Raw genomic sequence first — 25,088 nt, forward strand, 5'->3', positions numbered from 1 at the left:
GCAAAAGAGGGCTGGGGATGCATTGTCAAGAAACCCTAACTCAATGGAACAACTGCCTGAAAGTAATAGTAGTATTTACTTCTGAGACATATAACGAGCAATTGAAACATCACCCAGATGCCAGCTGGGGGCCCTCTTTCCTTACAGTTCTAGAGCAGCCTTGTTTGAATCTTTCCAATCCACAGAGGGTGAGAATCGAGCTTCCTTCCTCCTGTGTTCCTGTGAATTCCAGGGAGACTCCGACTTCTGCTTTGGCTTCCGCATCCCCTATGCCGCCTCACTCCCGATGAACACAGTCTCTGTCTCCACCACAAAGTACTGTTGTCCAGCCCAAGCATTTATGATCTCAGTCATCTGAACAAGGTGGTGCACACCATGCCTGGCTTCCCACTATCTAGATGACTGCAGCCTCCATCCCCAGCCCCTGCTCCATAGCAAGGCAACCCCATCCCCTCGATTTTTCCACAGAAACTTCAAGGTCACCTTTTGGAGCCCTTGCTGGCTCTGCTTACACCCCAAGTAGGCTGTCCAAATATTTCCTCAAGCAAATCCAGGGTGCCACGTTTCTACAGCGTGACCCTGCCTCCTGATCACAGACAGGACGTGCGTTCCAATCAAACTGACCCCCCAAGAAGGTTTGGGGCTCCTAAACTCAAGTGAGTTGCTCTTGGGTGTTTCAGTTGCTCAGGGGTGCAAGGCCAGGTCTGGGGAAGCCAAAATTTTGCCAATGCTGGTGAAAGCAGAGAAAGCCAGTGTGCAGAGAAGAAGAGCATGTGGCCTCCCTGCGAAGCCGGGAGAAGGCAGCTCCCAGCCCTGGTGGAGGCCGGGAGAGGAAGAGACGCTGGGTTGTTACTGACGGCTTTCCAGATTGGTTCTCGAGAGCTCCAGCTGTAAACTTTCTCTTCCTTGACCTAGGGCTCCTGGAATGCTACAGTCTGCCCCATTTCCTCCTTTGAGTTCGTCTGAATGGGTTTATGCTTCTTGTACCCCCCAAAATTTTTGTCTTTCTCTCCCATCAGGAAAAAATAAAAAGAAGAAGAGGGAGGTCTGAGAGCAATGAAAACTAAGACTTAAGTCCTTCTTCAGTGAGAGAGATGACATCAAGCTTGCTTCCCAGACGTTCCTAATGTCAGGAGCTTTTGGCTGAGAAGCTCAGCCTCTAAGAAGACAGCTCAGCCACACTCCTGACGCTCCCTGAAGAGAGACACAGATGGAAGACCTAGCTGTGATGAGGCTGAGGCCCTGTGAGCAGTCACCTGGCCCTCAAGGATTCGGCTCTGAGCACAGGCAGGCGTTTTGTTCTTCACCGCATCCGCGGCACCAGCTTTAAGAGCTCATCCTCTGTCGTCCCCTTCTCCTCCTGCCTTCAATCTTTCCCAGCATCAGGGTCTTTTCCAATAAGTCAGGGGAAGGACAGAGGTCCTTAAAGTTGCACCAGGAAAAAAAAAAAGCTAATGGGTGGCCCACATGCTACCAGGCTTCCTCTTGAGCCTGTGGCCAACCATACGAATTGGCTTCTCTGGTGAGTCCACAGAAGCCCTCACCTTTATTTTCTGCATGTGCTCCAAGCGGTCAATAGCAGTCAACTGAGGTGAATCCAAGAAACATTAATACAACTTGTTTTCCCTGGGCTATTGTGAAAAGTGTTCAACTGGGGATCTGAAGACCAGCCCGGTCTAGAACACTATCTGACTGGCTCTGCACAGCCTCTCCTGAGCATGTTTCTCTCATCTGCAAAAGGAAAGGCTCAGGTCAAAGTGTCTCCCAGACCCCTTCAAATAGAAAGTTCCCAGGATTCTAACAGTGGGAAAAGAAATTTTAGATGATAGAGTTGATGGGAATTGAAAGAAAGAAAGAAAAAAAAACCACAGAAAACTAAGCATAGTAAAACAATGCCCAAAGTAGAAGAGATTCCAAAACAAGTGTCAATACATGAGTGAAGGAATTGAAAAAAAAAAAAGAGAAGAAGAAGAACCTAGAGGGGTTGGGATGGGGTGGGATGTGGGAGGGAAGTTTAAGAGGTAGGGAACATATGTATACTTTTGGCTAATTCATGTTGATGTATGACAGAGACAAACACAACTTTGTAAAGCAATTATCCTCCAATTAAAAAGAAATAAAAAAGAAAACAGAGTCAGAGTTGCTGGTAGGGAATAAAGAACTTAAACTCTGTGGCAGTCATGGAAGCTGGTCCAAGGGTTTTAAGGAAGCAGAAGGAAGAGCTTCCAAGCAACATGTTAGACAACAGGTCCGCGGCAACTGGCCAGGAGGAAGAAAGGGTGTCTTGGAGGGGGAGGGGGGTGGCAGTGGGGACGGAGGGTGGGATTAAAACAAACTGACAAATGCGTTATAGTACAAAGAAGAGAATGAGACTGATTTCTGCAAAGCCTGAGATTTCAGCGGAGAAGTCAGGAGAGAAACAATAGTTTCATTTCTCCAATTGTCTTTCAGTTGTCATATGGGAAACGGCTTAACAAAAATGTCAAGTCTCACTTTTCTGTACTCAGAGCCCAACTGTGTCTGTTCTGCACTGTGACAACTGCCTCCAGAGTGGCCCCTCTCCTTAGCGCATCCTCTGTACCAAAGTCAAAGGAATGATTCTCAAGTGTACCACATTACTCCACTCTCCCACCTAAAACCCCTTCATTCCCTCCTCTTCACCTTCTGCCATGGTGCTTAGCACCTTCTGAATAAGCAAATCACCCTGCTCCCTTCTGAGAAGCTGAGAGCCTTCCAACACACAGCCTCCTCCCCAGGGACCATCTTTTAAGTTCCAGTTTAATCCCATGCAAATCTACCTCTGTGTTTATAGCTACTCGGTTAAGTAGGCCTGACCACAAGCATCGGGGCAAAAGCACATGAAGCTGTGTTCTAGAGAGGTCCACTCACCATATTAGAGCACTTGTCTTGGGGAAACCTAAAACTGAGAAGAAGGGGAGAGTAGACGGAAGTGGAAATACATACGGGAGAGAAAGTAAGAGACAGAAGCCATGAGGCAGAAGCAGAAGGATCTACGTGGGAGCAGACACAGCAGAGAGACAGCTGGGGGTGTAGCCCTGGATTAGGGGGCAGCGGGTACTCCCAATGGCTCAGCAATAAAGAATCCACCTGCAATGCAGTAGCCTCAGCAGACGCAAGTTCAATCCCTGGGTTGGGAAGTTCCCCTGGAGAAGGGCACGGCCTGAAGAATCCTATGGGCAGAAGAGCCTGGAGGGCCACAGTCCAAAGGGTCTCAAAGAGTCAGACACGACTGAAGCAACTCATCATGCATGCACACACGCGCACTCGTATCCAAGGAAACACTTATGAGGGTTGCTCTTGAGACCCCAGTATGACAATCAGAACAAAGTTCTTATTCTCTGCGTGGCTGCACTGTTCGGTAGCTGAAAGGATGTCTTGTCTCTCTTACTTCCTAATGGGTCCTTAAAATAATCTCCTATTAGCTGAAGTAATGTGAGTAAATCTCTTTCCCTTACAAACTGAAAAAAAAAAAGAAAAAGAAATGCAATAAAGACAGCCTAACCAACAGGACAGACAACATGTTTAATGCCATCTCCTGCTTTAAGGCTAAGTTCAAAGTCAGACTCCGAAAGTTTTGTATTTGTGTAAACTATCTGGGCAAGGCAAGCAGGCTATCAGATGTCACTTGGCTGAGTAGACAAAGTCAGGGTGCATTTAAACATGATCAGAGCTTTGGAATAGAATCTGGATCACTGATGTTGTACAGTAATGATCTGTCAAAAACACAGGAGAGAGAGAGAGGGGGGCTATGTGGTCTATACGGGTAGGTAGCTGAGCAATAGAGGCTGATATGAGATCAAGATGAAAAGAGCAAGAATGCTATTCATCTTCAGATCTCTGCTTAGAGACTGGACCTATTTGTAAGGAAAGCCCTGGTGGGGTTGTCTCTGCCTAGGGGAGCTCTTAGCGGCTTAGAAGCTGATAAACAATCGCAGGTGTTTGCTTTTCAAGGTAGGTGTAAGGAGGGCTACGAGGGAGGTTAGCAGGCAGACACGGCTCACGGTGGTGACAAGGGAAGAGGCGAGATGGGAGGCAGAGGGGACGCTCGCTCAGGGCCCATGGGGGCAAGGAACGTGGGCTATGAGAGGGAATAAAGCGCCACGCTCTGTCTGAGCTGACCTACAGCTGCCCTGTAAGCCAATTACTCCCTTTTATGTAATTTTGCTAAGTGGCCACCTGAGGGCACTGCATCCTCTGCACCTAGGAATCATTTCATTTCTCCTCATGAAGGAAATTTTCCTCAATTTGCTGAAGGATGAACTAAGTAATGCCTTAAGGAAGGGGGCCCATGGACCCAACGAACACTGGGGCTTGGGGAGGAGGCAAAGATGACCCCTCCCTCCATCTCTGGTCTTGAACTAGATTAATGAATGAGCAAGACTGACCTCAATTCAAATCCCTGGGTAATCAATTGCAAGGAGTAAGTAAAATAACTTCACTTAAATCTTTTTTTTTAATGTAAAAAATTAAGTTTAAATAATAAGTAGTTTCCTAAACCGTATTTTATAATGTCAGAGACTGTGTAAAATAGAAAAAATAATAATAATAAAATCCATTTAGTGTTTAGTAGGGAGTCAATATATAGGAGCTCCTTCCCACGTACATACACAGGCAAGCAAAGATGTGCCAAATACAGGAACAAGGGAAGGGACAGCAGGAGGAGTTAAGCCAACCCTTGCTCTTTCTAAAGGGGGCAGGGCTCAGAAGTTCCACAATGCAAGTAGGTACAGCTGTGTTAGGCAATCACTGCACGGAGCAAGTTTCTGCTGCTCTTTCCATAGCAAGAGCTTGTATATAAAGGCTAGAGAGAATGGGACACAAACAGCTGGGAAATAAAGATGAAAGCAAAACCGTGTCAGCGGGGAGAGACACGCAACCCCCTGAGAACGTGGCAGTGTCATGAAAGACAATCTGAACAAGGTCACAGGCGGGAATTCTCAGAGTTCATTAGACTCTCGCCCATCTCTGACCACCTTCTTCCCAGTCAACCTGGGGAATGGGATAATCTGCCCCTAGCTTGCACATTTCCACACTAAACCACTGTCTATATAATGAAACAGAGCCACAAACAGAAGCATGTGTTATTCTGAAGACTAACCGCGGAATTCTGGTTGGGCAAAAAAACAAAGTTGGCTTCGCAGCGCCAGCGGAGACCGGAGAGACGCTTCCCCCGCCCCACCAGCCTCCCAGACGCCAGGTTTTGCAGCCTTATGCTGCCCTCTAGTGTCTCTTTCTGGTTATGGTTACATAAGAAATAAAAATATTCCCAAGGCTCCTGAGGCAACCAAAGATCACTTTGGCTGAGAACTAGGAAAACAAAAGTAAAATCCTAACATGAAAGCAAAAGCAGGCTTCGCACTAAAATTCGAAAGTGAGTTAAATTTGGCCTCAGCATAGACACTGCATTCGTTCAGGGCTTTGAACTACAGCATCTGGATTAGTGAGTGCAGGAGACCTGCATTGGATCCCTTGGTCTGGAAGATCTGCTGGAGAACGCAATGGATACTCATTCAGTATTCTTGTCTGAAGAAGTCCATGGACAGAGGAGCCTGGTGGGCCCCAGTCCATGGGGTCGCAAAGAGCCAGACAGGTCTGAACTAGTAATACTTTCACTTTAAAAGTGCAGACAGCTGGCCTTCCCTGTACATCATTCTCAAAAGATCGTTGCTTCAGTCTGTCTGAGAAAGGTGCAGAAATATGAAGCCCAAGGACCCCACCACATAACTGATGTTCTTAATCAGGGAGACCTCACTCTGAGAGGAACTAAAAATTGTGGCAATGACTGTATACAGAATGTAGACTAAACCTGATCACTTTCTTTTAATTCTAAAAGGGCAAAAAAAAGTACAAAATAAAATCATTATCTAAAGTCAGTCACCTTTCATTGTTCTTGCATTTAGAGTGGCTGAATCCTATGTGACTAGCTAGCGTGCAAAGGAAACACTGCTGTTAAAAAGGAATGAAATTGGGTCATTTGTACTGACACGGATGTATCTAGAGTCTGTCATTCAGAGTGAAATAAGTCAGAAAAAGAAAAACAAATATAGTATGCTAATGCCTATATGTGGAATCTAGAAAAATAGTACAGATGAACCTATTTGCAGGGCAGGAATAGAGACTCGGATATAGAGACCCGATGTGTGGATGGAGGGGGAGTGAACTGGGGGACTGGGACTGACGAATGTGCATGGCCATGTGTAAAATAGATGGATGGTGGGAACCTGCGGTGTAGCAGAGAGCTCAGCTTGGTGTTCTGTTTTGACCCAGAGGAATGGCATGCGGGGTGGGGTGAGGGAGGTCAAAGAGGAGGGGACATGTGTATACGTATAGCTGATTCACTTCGTTGTACAGCACAAACATGACATTGTAGAGGGACTAGATCCACCACCCCCCCCCAAAAAGGGAAAAAATCAGAGTGAAGAGTGCCTGTGGATGTTCTCCTTTCTCATTGAGGCCTCCTAATTCCAGGGGGCATCCAGGTGGGAAGGGCATCCAAGGCCTCGTTGCTCATCCTCCAGGGTCTCTCCGAGAACTTCCCTCCTCTCATACTCCACTTGGTGATGCCTGATTACCGTTCGGAGTCCTGATGTGGCTCCAAGGAATCCTGTTCTCTGTCCTGTAAATGTTCGCTTAGTGTCAGCCTTCTGGGAACAGAAAGCTCTTTGTGACAGGAACCCTATTGCCCTTTTCTCTGCCATGCTCTCCACATGCAGCACAAAATAAACACTTAGTTACCACCCCTCATCTGACCAGGGCCTGGCTGCACACACCAAAATGCTGTGCTTGCAGAAGCTGGGAGATGTCAGGACCACAGGTTCTCCTCCCGTTCCCCCTTGCTGGGGACACAGAAGGCAAGGGGGCTTTATCGTTGCCACTGGATCACACAGCCAACTGCAGGTCCACAGCTTTGCCTTTTGGTGTCCAAGTTTTAATTTTAGAAACTGGCTTTCACTTTCTGGCACGCTCTGGTAAGTCTAAACACAGAGGAATTTCACAAGGTAAAGGAGGGCATAATCATTAGGATAGAATTTCTTTGTCCACCTGAGAAATTTATCTCAAATGTAAAGAGTGTTATTTTTTAAACAAAAGGCACTCAGTCAGAAGTCAACAGCACCTTCATATTATATAAAATATTATTTTCAATTCATAGTTTTCATTTTTATTACAGATAAAGCCTTTCTTATATTCAGAATCAAGAAAGACTCCATGTTTTAATAAAAATCAGCTCTGAGGGTTTCTTAGGTTTGTAAAAGTCCACCACTAGAAAGAATCCCATACGATGTCATCCAATTACCCTCCCTCTGATTTTTTAAGGAACAATAAGCAAATATTTATTCCTCAGGAGACAGCGTCCTACTTGTCCTATAAAACACCCACTGCCTGGCATGCTTCTCTGTTCGGTCTGCGCAGTCCTGCACATGTCACGGACTTCACCCGTGAGCTGCTTCTTCCCAGCCATTTTAGCCTCCCACCTGGCGTCCACAGCTTCCAGGGAAGCTCACTTATGCTTACTGAGGTCTCTTCCTACACAAACGGAACCCTGTTTTGCCTTCGCTTTGGTGTCTGACACAGCCAGCACACTGACTGTCACAATCTTTCCCTTTTCCTTGACAATTACCATCTGAGCCTGCTGTGAGAACTGGGGCCCCCACGAGATAGGGACGATAAAGGCCCTCTCTTCACTCCAGGCGGGGAGAAGAAACAGGGTCAGCCTGTAAAATCGCATGTCCTTTCAGCTGCATTTCACTTTTTGAGCTAAGCTATTAGCTTTGTGGGCATAAACAGGTTCTCTTTGAAGTTAACAAGAGGCTGACTCTGAGAGAAAGGTTACAGCCATCACCACATACTTTATGTGTTAGACAAATAAAGTACAGAGATTGTAAATATATTCTGCAATTACAGAAAGTGAAATCCTTTTCTTTCTTCTTTCACCCTGCTTAGAAAGAATATTTTTTTCTCTAGAAAGATTTTCTGTTTGCAATTCCCAACTCCTCTATGTATTTTTCTTTCAAATCAAAGGGAAAGATCTTATCAATATAAATGAACAGCTCTTGCCAGGCAAACATGTGACCATGATGATTCCCACGGGGCTTTGGAATATATCAGGACAGAAGAGAAGGCGCCATGGAGGGGGCGTGTGTCAGAACTGAGGTTCCGTTGTGGTCTGCTGAAGCAGTTGTTTTAACCCTGGGCAAGTCATTCAAAGCTCAAATTTCCTGCAATCATATTAAAGTGCTAATAACCTCTTGTCTAATGCTTGCTGTCATGGTAGATGAGATAGAATCTATGCATATGCTCTGAGTGAATCACAAAGTCCCATTCAAATAGAAACTTCTGTTATTTTCTCCTATTACTGACAAGTTTTCTAAGCATTTTGTCTTGCTCACTTGAGTAATCAAGTATCAATAAGGAAGGAAAAAAGTCTGTTAAGACTTTCTTAGCAGCTGGTGAAAGAATATTTGCATTGGTGTATGTGGGTTGGGCAGATTCACCATCAGAGACTCAGGATACAAGGCAGCCTCAGACCCCTGCTGGTCAGAGGCTCCATATGTATCTAGGAAACCTCACCAAGAAAAGAAAACTAATAAGCTCTAGAAGAAACTCATTAGGTATCTGGTTAATTTGACTCCAGATTGATTAAAAGCTGTTGGGACTAAAAGGTGTTGCAAACACCTACTTTTCTTTATAATAACATGACTAAGAATACATTTTTCTCATTCTTTTAATTTTTAATCATGCATGCATTCTTAGGTGCTGTATTTTTTGAGCTGCTATTAAAAATACATATGCTTCTGCCATATAAAAGAAGGAACATACCCTCGTGTTCTGTATTATTAACTACATGCTAGAGATGAAATTCTGGTCAGTCTCTGCAGAAGGCGCACACACACACAAACACACACACACACACGCCCCAAAGCCAAGGACGTGCCACATGTACACAGCCACGTGTGTTTCTGCCTGCAGCTCTGCCTTCGCACACTTACTCTTCAGGTCCAAGTTCCTGGCTCCTGCCGTGATTTGCGTTGTGATTTTCGTGTCGATCTTTACAGTGTGGAGGTTGCTGGTGTCCCTTGATATCATCACGTTGTGCCACTGATTGTCATTAAGAGGTTTATTTGAGCTCCCTTTGATGAGGTTAGCACCATTTCCCAAATCAAACACATAATGTAAGTACCTGGGAAAAAAGGGGAGGTAAGAAAATATCATCACTGAATTTTTTGATGGAGTCAAACTACATATTATAAATATGAGATCTCTTTTTCAGGTGGTTGCATCTTTGCTAAAAATCATGAGAGTGAGTTGTACAGAAACATGTAGGAAACACTACTCTGTTTTAGGAAGGAGGATTCTTTATTGTCAATACAGGAAATAGTGAACATACTTCTAAAATTGTGGTCCACATTCCACTTCATCACTGTGGAAAGTAAATATCTATCACTACACACTCTCTGCTCTCACCACTTTCTCCATTCTCTGCCAACCACACTGAACTGGCAATCCTCAGCTTCTTCCTAATTTCCCTGAGTGCACAACCTTCCCTGACTCTCCTGAACCTTTACACAAGACCATCTTAGGAAACTTCCTGGTGGTTTTCTGCTAAATTCCTGTGTTCACTTGTATCCCCGTTGGTCGTGTGCATCCGTACACCTTGCAGTTGGTGGAATGTGAAGTGTGTGTGATAGTATGTATATGGACTTCCCTGGTGGCTCAGTGGTAAAGAACTTGTCTACCAATGTAGGAGACTTGGATTTGATCCTTGGGTCAGGAAGATCCACTGAAGTGGAAGTTTCAAGAAAATGTCAGAAAAATCTTTTTATATTCTTCAAGAAACTCTGACATAGAATTAAGCTTTAGTTAAATGGGATACTGTGGACTTGAAGTAATCTGACTGCATGCATTAGCTATTTAACTTAGCACAAATTAGCCAACAAGTGTGTAGAAATTCTTTTGTAGAATTACCATGCACATGGTAAAGAAATGCATATGTGAACAGTAAGATCTATGTAATGCCTACAGTAAATTAAAACTTGACATTATTTGTACTTTATGTATGGAAATGTAGGTATAAAGAACTGCACTGAATCCCTCTTAACACTATAAGATACCTAAAAAGGGATTTAAACTAATGCTTTATTAGCAAACCATCTTCCTTCTTCTGATTAATGTATAGTTATGGAAAATGAGGTTCATTTTCCCAAAGCTCTAATTATTTGTCATTGAACAGACCTATACTTACCCTTTAACTAACTCAACCACAATAAAGTCATTTCCATCTCCACTGTTATACAGAATTAGTCCATCTAGGGATGTTGTTTTGAACTGGAAAAAAAGATGCATAGACGTGTAGGCTTGCAATGTAGCTAAGGCAACATAGCTTGATTTGGTCTTAAAGGTGACAGGGTCTGCTATGATGTTCCTGAAGCCAAACCTGGCGTTGAGCTCACAATAATCTATGTCACCATTTTTACATAAGTCAATGTATGCCATTCCATTAAATGTCAGGCTCTGCAGGTGTCCAATGAAGTTGGAGGGAACAGAAGACAGATACCGGCGTTCTGTGATGATGCCAGTCTCTATATTGTGGAACTCCAGCCTTGTATGATCCCCTGCCATTTGACCTAAAAGGAAAGATGGTCTATTACTATTTTCTGCATCCATAGGGCACTTTCAGCTTTAGACTTCTGTAACAATATCACATTTTAAAATGCAAGGATCTACATACCTCCTTGAGATTCAGTTATATATGTTAAAAAACAAACAAACAAAGAAATGACCTTACAGGGTGAGACTGAATCAAATAATATTAATAAAACTTTCCTAGCTCAGGTTTTAATCTCTGCCCCAAATTTTAGTCTTAACAAAACTGATCCTGATTAACTGAAGTTGTAGAATTTTTTACAGGTAGAAGAAAGAAGTGAGGAAGAAGAGAAAGGAAAAGGAAGGAAGGAAGGAAGAGGGAGAGGGAGGGCGGGCAAGAGAGAGGGAGAAGGATTAGGGGCAATGATTGTCCAACATCATCCCAACAGAAAGTGATACATCCCAGCTCCATGGTGATGTAATGTTTGTCTTTATTGAGAATGTACTTCAAGAAAAAGAAACAAAAAAAAGCAACAGTATATTTTCCAACAGCAACAGAAATATTGAAGACCTGCTGACTGTTCTTCCAATATGAACCATGAAAATGTGTTTGAAATTAAATATGTGCCTTGCACCTTCTCTTTTTGGTGCTGAATAATTTCCAATCTTTCCAGACCTACTCTCCTAGTCAAGCAGAATTTCTGTTGATCTCTTCTGGACGTCTGCTATTTTCCTTGCGCTTAGGTTTTAGATATCAAAATTGAGCACAACATACTGATTCAAGGCATGTCCAGTTTTTAGAATACCAGTAAAATTAGTCCACATAACCCGAAGGTATAATCTTAAACACCATAATGTGAAGCTTGGTTGCCAAGTTATTTAGTGATTCACTCTTCAACTCAACTCCATCCCTGTTCATCCCACCATCTTTCTGTACCAACCCCATTAAATCTTACCTAGTCCTATCTTTACCTCCAGAGTGATAACTATACCTAACATCAAGGTTGAAACCAAAATTAACAAAGACGTAAACTTGTTTTCTAAAGCACAGCATAAATTACTTTATCACTAGTAAATCACTAGTAATTTGTCCCCAGCATCTTGTTCTTGTCTAATTAAACTGTCATTCAGATTCTTTAGAAACTCAAAAATGTCATTTAAATTGCAATCAAGTTCTTCCAGGTGTTAGCTTCACTACTCAATTTGGCATAATTGGAAAATTTATTGAGCTTACCCTATCCCATCATCCCTGATATTAATGAAAATATGAATTAGAACTGATTCCAGTCTCAGACCTGAGAAAAGGCAATGAACCTTCTTCCCACGTGTAATGAAGATTGAACATTCCCCCGTCCTGGGCCTCCTTAGGCCAGTTTGACAGATTTCCATTTCTTTCGTCAAGACAATAAAATACTAGGTGAGATTTGAAAAGAAATCTCTGTAATTAAATTATAAAAGGCATACTTTTGGTTGTGCAATAAAAATTGCTGGCATACTCAATTGATTTTGATACTAGTAAACTCATTGGTATTAAAAACTCTCCCCCAAGTGGTATTTAAGCTCTTCTTAATTCCTGGACCTCTTTGCTAGTCCTTGATCCTGACAACAGTTCCTGTCGTCCCTTAATTTGCTGTGGGTTTTTTTTTTTTTTTTCAGTTATTAGTTTGTTCTGATTCCTTCTCTGCAAGTGTTTTTTTTTTTTTAAGACAAAAATTACCACTATAAATAGCTCCCTCTTCTCTCTCCTCCCCATGATGCCTCTTTCTTGTCTATCCCATGCAAAAATGCAACAGGAAAGAGCAAAGTCTGACTCTTTGTTGGATCTGTTTCTTTTACTTCAACCTTTGCATTTTGTTGCTTTTGTAACTATAATCACTAAAAGGATGCTGTCTATTTATAGCTGTAAGCACACATAATGTCCTGCTTGGGGGGACCCTGCCTCTCCAACTGAAGATTAAAGCGCCTTTGCTTGGCTTACAGGGAGACATTCGGACTCTGCCCACCTGTGAATGGCTGCAGAAAAGAGGATAATTAGCACATCCCCTCCCCAAAGCTGGCCAAGCCAGGAGATATTTTGCAAGGATTTTGGCCTTTTTACTTTATTTAGGTACGTCCTCCTCACCCTCTCTATTCTGTGAAAGAAACTAAGAAACTGGCATTCAGACCCGACAAGACTCTAGGACACTGATCTGCCATTGTCTCCGATGTCTGGCTTTCTGAATCAAGTTGCTATTCCTTGCCTCGGCACCTTGTCTCCTGATGATTGGCCTATCATGTGGTGAGCAAATCAAGCTACAATTCGATAACAACAATACTATTAAATCCTTAGAAATTCTGGTTTCTCCTATGACCTTATTTTTAAAATTATTTTAATTGGAGGCTAATTACTTTACAGTATTGTAGTGGTTTTGCCATACATTGACATGAATCAGCCATGGGTGTACATGTGTTCCCCATCCTGAACCCCCTCCCACCTCCCTCCCCATCCCATCCCTCTGGGTCATCCCAGTGCACCGGCCCTGAGCACCCTGTATCATGCATCAAACCCAGACCGGCGACCTATTTCACATATAGTAATACACGTGTTTCAATGCTATTCTCTCAAATCATCCCACTCTCGCCTTCTCCCACAGAGTCCAAAAGTCTGCTCTTTATCTCTGTGTCTCTTTTGCTGTCTCGAATATAGGGTCATCATTACCATCTTTCTAAATTCCATATATATGCGTTAATATACTATATTGGTGTTTTTCTGACGTACTTCACTCTGTATAATAGGCTCCAGTTTCAGCCACCTCATTAGAACTGATTCAAATGTATTCTTTTTAATGGCTGAGTAATATTCCATTGTGTATATGTACTACAGCTTTCTTATCCATTTATCTGCTGATGGGCATCTAGGTTGCTTCCATGTCCTGATTATTGGTAAACAGTGCTGGGATTAACATTGGGGTACACGTGTCTCTTTCAATTCTGGTTTCCTTGGTGTGTATGCCCAGTAGTGGGATTGCTGGGTCATATGGCAGTTCTATTTCCAGTTTTTTAGAAATCTCCACACTGTTCTCCATAGTGGCTGTACTAGTTTGCATTCCCACCAACAATGTAAGAGGGTCCCTTTTCTCCACACCCTCTCCAGCATTTATTGTTTGTAGACTTTTGGATAGCAGCCATTCTGACCGGCATGAGACGGTACCTCATTGTGATTTTGATTTGCATTTCTCTGATAATGAGTGATGTTGAACATCTTTTCATGTGTTTGTTAGCCATCTATATGTCTTCTTTGGAGAAATGTCTGTTTAGTTCTTTGGCCCATGTTTTGATTGGGTTGTTTATTTTTCTGGAATTGAGCTGCAGGAGCTGCTTGTATATTTTTGAGATTAATTCTTTGTCAGTTGTTTCATTTGCTATTATTTTCTCCCATTCTGAAGGCTGTCTTTTCACTTTGCTTATAGTTTCCTTCATTGTGCAAAAGCTTTTAAGTTTAATTAGGTCCCATTTGTTTATTTTTGCTTTTATTTCCATTACTCTGAGAGGTGGGTCATAGAGGACCCTGCTGTGATTTATGCTATGACACCATTTTTATCCCCTTCTTCAGTTCTTATATTCAGTGACCTTGATACTACTCTGAATGGCACTACCTCTTTGGTATCAAATAAAATTAGCCTTTAATCACTTTCAAATATAAATCTCTAGTGGTGCCGGTAACACTGAATTAATAAGCTATATAGAATGAAGAATCTGCAAAGGTAAAAAATAAATGACTTGGGCTTTTACATTTCCATGTATTGATTATTTTATCTTTTTCATTAAATCTGAGTCTTAACCTGGTGGACCCACCCAGATCCTGAAACTATCAAGTTTCTTCATAAAAGCTACGTGAATGAGCCAACTGATAGTAAGGGAATATCCAAAAAAATATTTCTAATACTTGAAATTTATATTACGCTAAATTGGCAGCTCTGAAAGAGGAAAGCACATTGTTCAGCAGAACTGAGAAGTTCAGTGATAAAAATAACATGTAATGTCTGTTTTCTTTTCTCAAAGGAAAAGAATATGTATGCAGACCATAAATAATGAAAAAGTAGTAAAACAGTATTGGAGCAACCATGGCCCAGTTACAAGAAAAATCATTATGGCCCATGTTCAAGAGACTATTCTTTCTTTAATAAGCATATATAAATCGCCTTGACAGTAATGGCAGATACGCTTGCTCATGAAAGAGAATTAGCACCTAAAAGCCATTATCCACTGACTAAGAAAACATTAATGGCTGCCTTTGAAAAATCCTTTATTTTTCAGAATTTATTCTAATGTTTAATCCTCAGTCAGCAACGCAGCCACCTCTACTGTTGTATACATATATTGACTAAGAAAACATAAAGGACACTGAAGGAGAAATATTGTTAAGACTCTACTCATTAAAGAACGCAGCATCTTTCCTAGACATTTAGTGGAAAGGAGAATTTGGAATTAGCAAAATGCTTCTGATCAAAATGTCTGGGGTATCCAGGTTGATGATAATCTCCATTAAGAGACAAACTTCTGGCTTGTGTGTTTGTATACAAACCTCAATTTCAAAATCAAATCTTTTTACCAAAACAGATAGCAAGATCTACTATTTTATGTTGGGTCCTACTCTGAGTTGGGTTACATTTCTGCTGCAGAACAAAATGATACAACCCCATCCCTCCAGCCTTAGATAAACTCATTGATTCACTAAAAGGTATTGAAAATTACTGACAGTGGGCTATATGCATGAGTCAGGTGCTGTATTAGGCAAGTAAGAAATAATGTTGAGAGGAACAGACTTGGCTCCTGTTTTCACAAAATTCATGGTCTATTGGGGGAAGGCAGACAAAACCAGGTAAGAAAATAATTAACTATATAATGATAAAACTGAGAAAAAATGCCAGGTATTTGATACACAACAAATTGTACTGGTAAATATAGGATGGGGGCAAGTGCTTGAGTGGATATTTAAGTTAAAATTGAAGGACTAAAAAAGGAAAAGCCACATTAAAAACTGTAAGATAGGAATGGAAAGTTGGATTCCAGAAAGGATAAACAGATCAACGGAGGCACTTGGGAAAGAGAGAACCAGGGAATGTGGCTGTAAAGGCATAAGTGAGTGAAGTTAGTGCTTAGATGAGATTGGAAGAGTAAAAGGTCAGATATCATAATGCCTGACCTGGTTTGATTCCTGGGTTGGGAAGATCCCCTAGAGAAGGAAATGGCAACCCACTCCAGTACCCTTGCCTGGAAAATCCCATGGATGGAGAAGCCTGGCAGGCTACAGTCCATGGGGTCACAAAGAGTCAGACACGACCGAGCAACTTCACTTTCACTTTCCTGATTGTATTAGGAGCTACTGAAGGGTTTTAGGAAGACATAAGCCATGAAACTGTGTGTGTATGTGTATTTAATCTTTCTGATGTGGATATAATAGACTGGAGACAATTTGAAGTAGATTGTTTATGTTAGAAATGGAAAACCATGGACAAAATTAGACAATTTTGCCACTATAATTTCAGGATTTACTAATAATGTACAGAATGCTGGAGAAGAGGGATATGATAATGATGACTTCTTTCAGGCTTAGGTAACTGGATACACTGTGAATAGCGTTCAGTGAAGGACATACACACTAACATATATATAATACAAAACACACAATTCCAGATTTTTTTTTGACAGTCTAGGTGATAAATTGAAACCCAAAAACTCCCTACACTGGGATACCAAATAGAGTATAGGACACTTTCTCATCTGAGTCCTGAGGAATCTCTCTCTTCTGGGGTTCCTTTGCTGACAACTGCTTATCCTCAAGAGCCTCAGTGCAGTCAGACATTCCCAAGAATGGCCTGAGTATGTCACTGTATTGTTTTCAACTTGACTTAACAGTATATAGAACTCTGATTTAAAGATTGTAATCAAAATATAGGACTTTGCATGAAGAGTCTCCAGTGATTTATTTAATTATTTTTTTCTTCCGTGATTTCTGAACTTGCTGTAAAATTTAGTAAGAAATCTCCATTGCTTTTCTGATGCATGGCTAGTTTCATGTGGCCATTAAGAATGTTTGAAAAAAATTCCATTCCAAACTGAAGCCTCAATGGCAAAGTTCCACTGCATCTTTGCAAACCTTTCTATGCCATATACCTCAAGACTGACTTTTTATTGTTATGAATTGTTGACTTTTATGATATCTTTCAGTTCAGTTCAGTTCAGTCCCTCATTCGTGTCTGACTCTTTGCGACCCCATGAATTGCAGCACGCCAGGCCTCCCTATCCAACACCAACTCCTGGAGTTTACTCAAACTCATGTCCATCGAGTCAGTGATGCCATCCAGCCATCTCATCCTCTGTCATCCCCTTCTCCTCCTGCCCCTGATCCCTCCCAGCATCAGGGTCTTTTCCAATGAGTCAACTCTTCGCATGAGGTGGCCAAAGAATTGGAGTTTCAGCTTCAGCATCAGTCCTTCCAATGAACACCCAGGACTGATCTCCTTTAGGATGGACTGGTTGGACCTCCTTGCAGTCCAAGGGACTCTCAAGAGTCCTCTCCAATACCACAGTTCAAAAGCATCAATTCTTCGGTGCTCAGCTTTCTTCACAGTCCAATTCTCACATCCACACGTGACCACTGGAAAAACCATAGACTTGAATAGACAGACCTCTGTTGGCAAAGTAATGTCTCTGCTTTTTAATATGCTATCTAGGTTGGTCATAACTTTCTTTGGCAAAACATAATTTCCCAAATATGAATCACCCAGATGAAAACTCATCAAGGTAAATTACTGTGAAAAACAAAAAACAAAACATTGTCTTGAGTTCTGAGCAACAAGATGCTGGGAGTTGGAGGAAGGAAAGTGCTGGAGTGGGGTACGGGGGGAGAATGCATAAGTTTGGTAAATTTTCAATGCTTATTTGGCTTATATGCCAGTTCATCTTTTAACTTTGAGAAAGAACAAGTTGGTTTCCACAACTGAAAAAATGTTCAACTCCTACAGAACAGAAAGAATATAGAATATAATTTCTGCTCTGAGGCTTTGGCAGTTTTGAGAAACAGTAAATAGCAGGCTAATATACTGAAATGCTAGTCTATACTTTGTTCTTCCTTCAGTTTTAAGAAACTAGCCTAGTCCCTTTTAGCACTTTGCCTCAAAGTCTTTTTCTTGGCAAAATGTGGAAGACAATTTTCTGGAAAGCAATGCCTTTTCCAATCTTTTGTGAAGGCATAGTTTGCAAAGTGTTCAACAAAGGAAAAAGAAATGAACAGAATGCCTTTATGGTCTGAACCAGATGAGGCAATTACCACTGACTGGGAGACAGATCAACATCAGTGGGATTTAGCAGTACTGAGCACCAACATCCTGTCATCTGATAAGATTCAGGGGTTCAGAGAGAATTACTGAGGTCAGTATAGGAGGATTGAACCATAGTTCATAGGCTGCAAGAATCAGCAAAGACTCTGCCCCACTTAGGACAGGAGCAATAGGGTTCTTATAATTTAAAGGACAAACTAGGAGAACTGTCTTTTTGGTGAGAATCAGTAAAGACAGAAGCCAACAGAAGCTTCTGTGTGATTCAGGGTGGGCGGGAGTAGGGGACACACGACTATGATTAAATATTCTGTAAACCCAGAAGAAAGGCCTAAGGTCTCTTTTAAATTTATATTAAAGACAATTAATAAATGTGTCATTTCTTGCACCTGTGAGTTGGTGGACTCAGACATATAATTTTATTAATATCTACTGGGGAAAAAAAAAATCTGTGAAACAAGTGTGTCTGCTGTCCAAAATTGGAAATCTCAAAAGGGAGGTTTTTTTCTTTCAGATCATGAGCGAAACTTCGCCAATGGCCCATGAACTCCTAATGAAGTTGTAGGTGCCAGAGTTTCCCAAAATTAATCAGCCAAGGAGACACAGGTTATTTTACTATGAAGAAACAGGCCATGCCCAGGAGCAGAAGACTGTAAACATGTGACATTAGCTTAGAAATCATGCCCCAAGAGTGTCAATTCTGAGTACTCCTTTGAATCCATCATTTATTTGTTCCTATTTCTATAAGCAAACTACACCCATATGAGTATCTATTCACTCTGCTCCCTAACATTATGTTCACTAGTGGTATATACACATGACAGTAAACAAAGAAATGATGTATTGACTGGAAGTTGAAGAAGTCAACTCACTAATGTAGAATATAATTATTCATTTAGGAGTTTGGTAGGAATCTATGCAACTGAAAAGATATATCTTAAATTTCAATGAAAACTAGCTGGCAATTCATTTAGGGAACATTTCTGGAATTTTCTGTTATGATATCATTTTCATACTCTATTCATCACTTCCTAATTCAAAATAGTTGCACTGGTTTAAAAAGCAGGGTTATGTTCTACACATAAGTGTAATTAAAAACATAAGAATGGGAGGGAATAAACAACTGGAATCAATAAGATTAACTGTATTTCAAATGAATAATATAACTACACTCAAGTTAAAGAAAGGAAGGAAAAGGAAAGGAAGAAAAGAAGAAACAAACTAATCAAAGTTATTTATAAATAGTGTTTGACTATATACATTAAATCTTAAGCAGTAGGAAATAAAAAGAATCACAAATTAATCCTCACTTGCTTTTAGTCAGGTTATTACTTGTGGGGTGGACAATGTAAAGCAATTCTGAAACTATCATAGATGTGTTACTGGATTGAGAAAATGGGAAAATGACATCACTGGGAGCTAAGGTTCCAAATTGGAAGAAGAGATATGAAAACATGAAATGGGGGAGGAAGCAATGCTGTAAATATGATTATACTAGTGTGAACTCATGTTTTCTAAAATATGTGTATCCGTATATTTGTGTGAACATGTAATTTATATGTATGTATGTGTGTGTGTATATATATATATATTTTTATGTGGAGAGGCATATTAAAGCAAATATACACACATACACACACTTATGGGCTTCCTGTAAGCCCATGGACTCAGCAGTAAAGAATTCGCCTGCCAATGCAAGAAATGAGGATTGGATGCCTGGGTCAGGAAGATCCCCTGGAGAAGGAAATGGCAACCCACTCCAGTATTCTTGCCTGGAGATTCCATGGACAGAGAAGCCTGGTGGGCTACAGTCCATGGGGTCACAAAAGAGTTGGGAATGACTTAGCAACTAAACTTAGCAACTGTATATATATTCAGGTATATGTATTTATACCTGAGTGTACTTACCATCTTAGCTTCCTGAAAAGGTTGCAAAGCAGTACTGAGCATACCAATACCAACCAGCTACACCTAATTCTCCACTAAATAAAAAGTGTCTCAGTCCAGGGCTGGGGCATGGTAGTAAAAGTTGTGCCTGAAATATTCTGTTTTGCCAAAAAAGTGAGAAAAAAAAAATCTGAGGTGAAGGCATGTTACAAGATCACAGAGACCAACTTCATGGGACTCACACTGGCCCAAATAGAGATATTTTAAGCACCAAAATAATTAAGTAATTATAACTATTTAAAAATATAGAAACCTGTGGGTCCATATCAGTAAGGAAGGAAGGAAAGAAAGGAAGAAGGGAGGGAAGGAGAGAAGGAGGAAGATGGGGAGAGAAGGAAGAAAAGAAAAGGAAAGAAAACAGAAAGAAAGGAAAGCTCTTGTATACAGTAGAATGCTAAGTATTGACTCTGAATGTGGAAAGAGTAATGGGGTTTGAAAATAAGCATTTATAACTACTGTGTTAAAGACTGGATCAGGCAAAATCTTCAGTAGATGATAATCTGGGACAAATATTTGAGGAAGATATTATGATATTTTCATTGTCTTAATAAGTCTCTCCACAGACAGTCATTAGTTGTAAGGGAGTAAAACATATTAATCATACAATAGAGAAACTGGGCAACATACTGACCAAGTGTTAAAATCATGAGTCAAGCATATGGATATAGTTTGTCTCCAGACAGGATACTAAAGAAGATCACACAATCAACAATGTGGTATTTCACCCAAGAATGTTAAAACCTGAATTCAATCATCATGAAACATCAGATAAGCCCCAGGAATGACTTTACATGGATAAAAGATTGGAGGACTATGTATCTTTTTAATTTGTCAGTGTAATCAAAGACAAAGAAAGTCTATGGCAATGTTTTCAATTAAAGGAGACTAAAGAGACATAACACTAAATGCAGTGTCTGACCCTAGACTGTATGCTCTGCTAGAGGTGAAAATGCTATAAAAGACAACATTGGGTTAAAATGGGTGAGAGGACAGATAAAATATATTGCACCAATGCCAAATCTACTGAAGTTAGTAGCTCTTTGTTCTGTAAAGAGATATTTATATCTTTAGAAAATGTCCACTGAAGTATATATTTAGAGTGAAAGGCTATTAAGTATGTAACTTATCACTTGTTTAAGAAAAAAAAAAAAAGAGTGAAAATGTCAAAACAAATGGGATAACATGCTCACAATAGTAAAAGTATATCACTGTCATTTTGAAATTTTTTATAAGTTTGAAATTATTTCTAAACTAAACTTTTAAAAAATGTGTTGCCCCAGTCTTTTGTTTCTATACCTTCTTCAGCCATTGTAGTTTAGGACTTTACTGCTTTACATTCTGAAGCACTTAGCACATTGCACAGAATTCATGCTGCTCAAAACATATTCTCTTATTTTCCAGCTTAAATGCAGTGACTTCCCAAGTGCCTGAAAACCCGTGAAATATGAACTCCTTCATTTGGAGCACTGACCTATTGGCATCCAAGGCCATTCTAGCCATGTCAGCTGCCCTGTGGTTATATGAAATGAAACAAACCTTCCCCACTGCCTGAACACTAGTCTGTCTAGCCTCGTCCAAGCCATTCTACCCTTCCCCACATAATCTTATCTGTATTATCCTTTCTTTACAGCCTTCAAATATTATTGATTGCTTTAGCTAGTCCTGAAATTTTTAAGCTCTTCTGAACCTCAAGAACATGAATTGTTTATTCAACCTTTTAGCACATCATATACTATCCCAGATAAGTTACTGTGTGATTTTGATATGTGTTTATATATATATATATATATATATATATACATATTATCCTCATAAAATCATGCTATATCTGAGAAAGTACTCATCATAGTCATATATATGTATATTAGGATATTAATAAATATAAATAAATGGACCATGAGTCAAAAGCAAACAAATTTTTTAAAGTTAACAAACAAAATTGAAAAAAAAAAAAAAAACCCTAGGCTCTCTCTCAGTTCTGGTAACAATGGCATTTCAAAGTAACATGTCATTTTACCTCTTTGAATCTCAGCTTTCTCATCTATAAAATGAGAATGCATCGAGCCCTATGTCATAGGGCTGTATGAGATTTGAGATAAACTTCAGGGACTAAAGAATGTTCTACTGTGACCTTCACATGTCCTTGTCTCTGGCAGTTATTTCTTCCCAACCTCTTATACATGATCTTAGATCCTAATTTCTGCCCCTTTTGAAAAAACCCAGACTGTCCAAACAATGGATGCTAATCTACAAAAACAATTTACACATCTTCCAAGAACTGCCTTTACCAAAACTAGCTGAACTTCAGATGACACTCCTGCCAAAGCCCTATAAAAATTCTGCCTCTCTTCCCTAAGTTCACAGTTTCTTTAGAGAGTTCTCATGTTTGGCAATTTTGAATAAAGGCTTATGCTCATGAGTCCTTGGTTGATTTTCTTCCTGGGAGAATAAAATGGCATAACAGAGCAGTGGTTTTTAAATGCCAATCCATGGGCCAGCTTCATTAGAGTTCTTTGGAGAGATTTTAAGAAATAATAATAATGGTCTCCTCTCACACTTTCTGTGGTGTCTTGCCAGGAAATGATCCTTTTAAAGCTCTTCAGATGATTCTGAAATGAAGTAAGTTTGCTCCCACATGAAGACAAAAGTTTTGGAAAGCCATAAAGGGCTAACGAAATACAAGACAGTAAGAGATCTATGGGTTGGTAGTTTGCTTCGTTTAAACTGCGGAATGATTCTCTTAAAAGTTAAAATCCCATACACATTATTTCTTCATTGATATAACCACCTGATCTCTGAGAATGGAAACCCCCTTGAGACTGAACGTAATAGACACTTTTGTGCCACACAAGGACCATCTTGCACTGAAATAATTAACAGGGAGATGTTCGCTAAAAAAAAGGGAGCTAATATCCCAGCGGGTCATATGCTTGAAGTTATTTTCGGCAGAGAGAATAAAGGTGAGCCAATTCCTCTTTCATTTGGTTTCCCTCTGTCTCTGGCGTGGGCCTTTATATTACTCACCTCAGTCAGAAATCCACAAATCAGGGACTGGACTTGACATTCTTAACATTAGAGCTTAACCAACAGAGCTACATGGCCAAAAATGATCTATCACAGCTTAAAATAAAAAGCAGTTCTCCTGACAGAATGCCAGCGTATCTATCAATGTATCCAGAAACTAAAAAGTGTAACTTGCTGCTGTTCATGGCCTAAATATATAACGAAGAAACTGAACAGGAATTGGCCTCCAAACAATAGCTTCAATATTTTATGAAGCCCTGAGATATTTATCAAGGCATAAAATTAAAATATATTATGACTTCTTGAATTATTAAATGGAAAGGAACATGACAAAAAACTGTTGCTCATTTGAGAGAAAACAAAACAACATGCAGCTTATTAAATTTAATTGCTGCTGGAAGAATTTGAATAAGAAATGAACTGTGTCTATTAGCTTCAAGTTGTTCATTTGGCTTTCAAGGTCACCTGCAAGAAAGAGGGAAGTCGAAAGCTTCAACAGAGGCAAAGGTGATAGGGCTTTACCTGTCATGGCCTGCTGGTCATCCACCGTTAACTTTAAACTTTTTCCTCGACGAACCACACGCACTGTGTGCCATTCGTTATCATTGAGGTTATAGCCAGCAAAAAGGGTCTCGGGACCTTTGCCTGTAGAATATGCCAAACAGTCATTATGGACACTCAGAATCAGTCAAGCAAATGAACCTCACAGAGAGTGAGAGAAAGAGACAAAGAGAGGGGGAAGCGAGGGAGAGGGAGGAGAGAGAAGAGAGAAAAAAATGAAAGAAAGAGGAGAGAAAAAGACAGAGAGAGGAGAGACTGGCTGGATCAATTCTCAAGCCCATTAGAGTCACAGCAAGCAAGGAAAATTACCAGTTAACAGATATTCAGGTGTAACAGTTTAAGAAGACTCTTTAACATTATGCATCAATCAAAGACAAACAAACGCACCTGTTGTCATAAATAGGCACACTCAACACAGCAATGCTCCCAAATTTGCACAAACTTTTCCCTCTCTCAGGAATTTTCTTGTTGTACACTTTTTCTTGTTTTACACTTTTACACTATCTCTTTTTTTCCTTTCCTTTGCTAATGAAGTAGATATTAGTCATAAGACATCTGACCTTGGGGAGAGATCTGACCCTAGGCCATTAGCTAACAATTTTCAATGAATGGCACCTGGTTGATTAGGCCCTGGCAAGGAGGTTGCTCTGGATATTAGACTGTGTGATGACTGCTCTTTGCACTTATATCATGTACCTTCAATATTCACCAGGTTCTTAAATTTCTGCAATGTTGTGTCTGAGAACTAGTGAAGGCCCAGAGAGTGGGTATAGGTAAAAGTACTGACTCTTAGGAAGTGAAGAAAGTCAAGAAAAACACTGCCCATAAAGGGAAAAGTGTTGAGTGGGAGGGGAAAAAATGATTAAGCAGTGGTACCAGGAAGTGACTTCCAGCTAAGGACCAAAGGAAAAAGGGCCAGAAGTGTAAGCAACTGGAAAAGTAATTGTAAGTGAACCTATGTAAACCTGTGCAAGTTGAATTTAAGTTGGCTTAGGAGAAGGAAATGGCAACCCACTCCAGTATTCTTGCCTAGAGATTCCCGTGGACAGAAGAGCCTGGTGGGCTGCTGTCCATAGAGTCGCATAGAGTTGGACACGACTGAAGCGACTTAGTCTGCATGCATGCATGCGAGAAGGAAATGGCAACCCACTCCAGTGTTCTTGCCTGGAGAATCCCAGGGATGGGGGAGCCTCGTGGGCTGCCGTCTATGGGGTAGCACAGAGTCAGACACGACTGAAGTGACTTAGCAGCAGCAGCAGCAGGACAGAGAGACTATACCAAAAAGTATCTGTTGACGTTATTGAGATGACAAATTAGACAAATGTCTCTCTTACACATAAAAACAAAGGAAGGGAAAAAAAAGAACTTTTAATAGAACTGAAAATGTTTTGTTAAAAATAATATTTTGATTCATTTAAAAAAATCGTGAAGTTTTTAATGATACATTTTTTGGCGATGGATTCTCCCCCCTCCTTTTTTTCTAATGTACTGACATTTCTTGGTAAACTAAAATGACTAAAGATATGACATTTAGTTACATGACTTTCAATTGATTCAGGATCAGGGTGGGGTTCACAATTTCTTCCACCAAATTCTATCTACCAGACAATCTAGCCAATGTCCAAGGATCGTAGG

The 25,088-nt window shown here is 40.6% G+C and overlaps 1 protein-coding gene across 22 annotated transcripts in view; it reads right to left on the reverse strand.

Moving 5' to 3' along the window:
* Positions 1–25,088, reverse strand: part of NRXN1 (neurexin 1) — a 1,158,212-nt gene that overhangs the window by 587,274 nt on the left and 545,850 nt on the right. For all 22 annotated transcript variants that reach the window (XM_070478134.1, XM_070478125.1, XM_070478138.1 and 19 more), the window contains 3 exons: positions 23,415–23,537; positions 10,262–10,643; positions 9,009–9,199 (listed from right to left, as the gene is read on the reverse strand). In XM_070478134.1, coding sequence (XP_070334235.1) covers positions 9,009–9,199; positions 10,262–10,643; positions 23,415–23,537 — 696 coding nt within the window. The remainder of the gene's footprint in view (positions 1–9,008; positions 9,200–10,261; positions 10,644–23,414; positions 23,538–25,088) is intronic.

Source organism: Odocoileus virginianus, chromosome 2 (genome assembly GCF_023699985.2).
Source record: "Odocoileus virginianus isolate 20LAN1187 ecotype Illinois chromosome 2, Ovbor_1.2, whole genome shotgun sequence".
Lineage (NCBI taxonomy): Eukaryota > Metazoa > Chordata > Mammalia > Artiodactyla > Cervidae > Odocoileus > Odocoileus virginianus.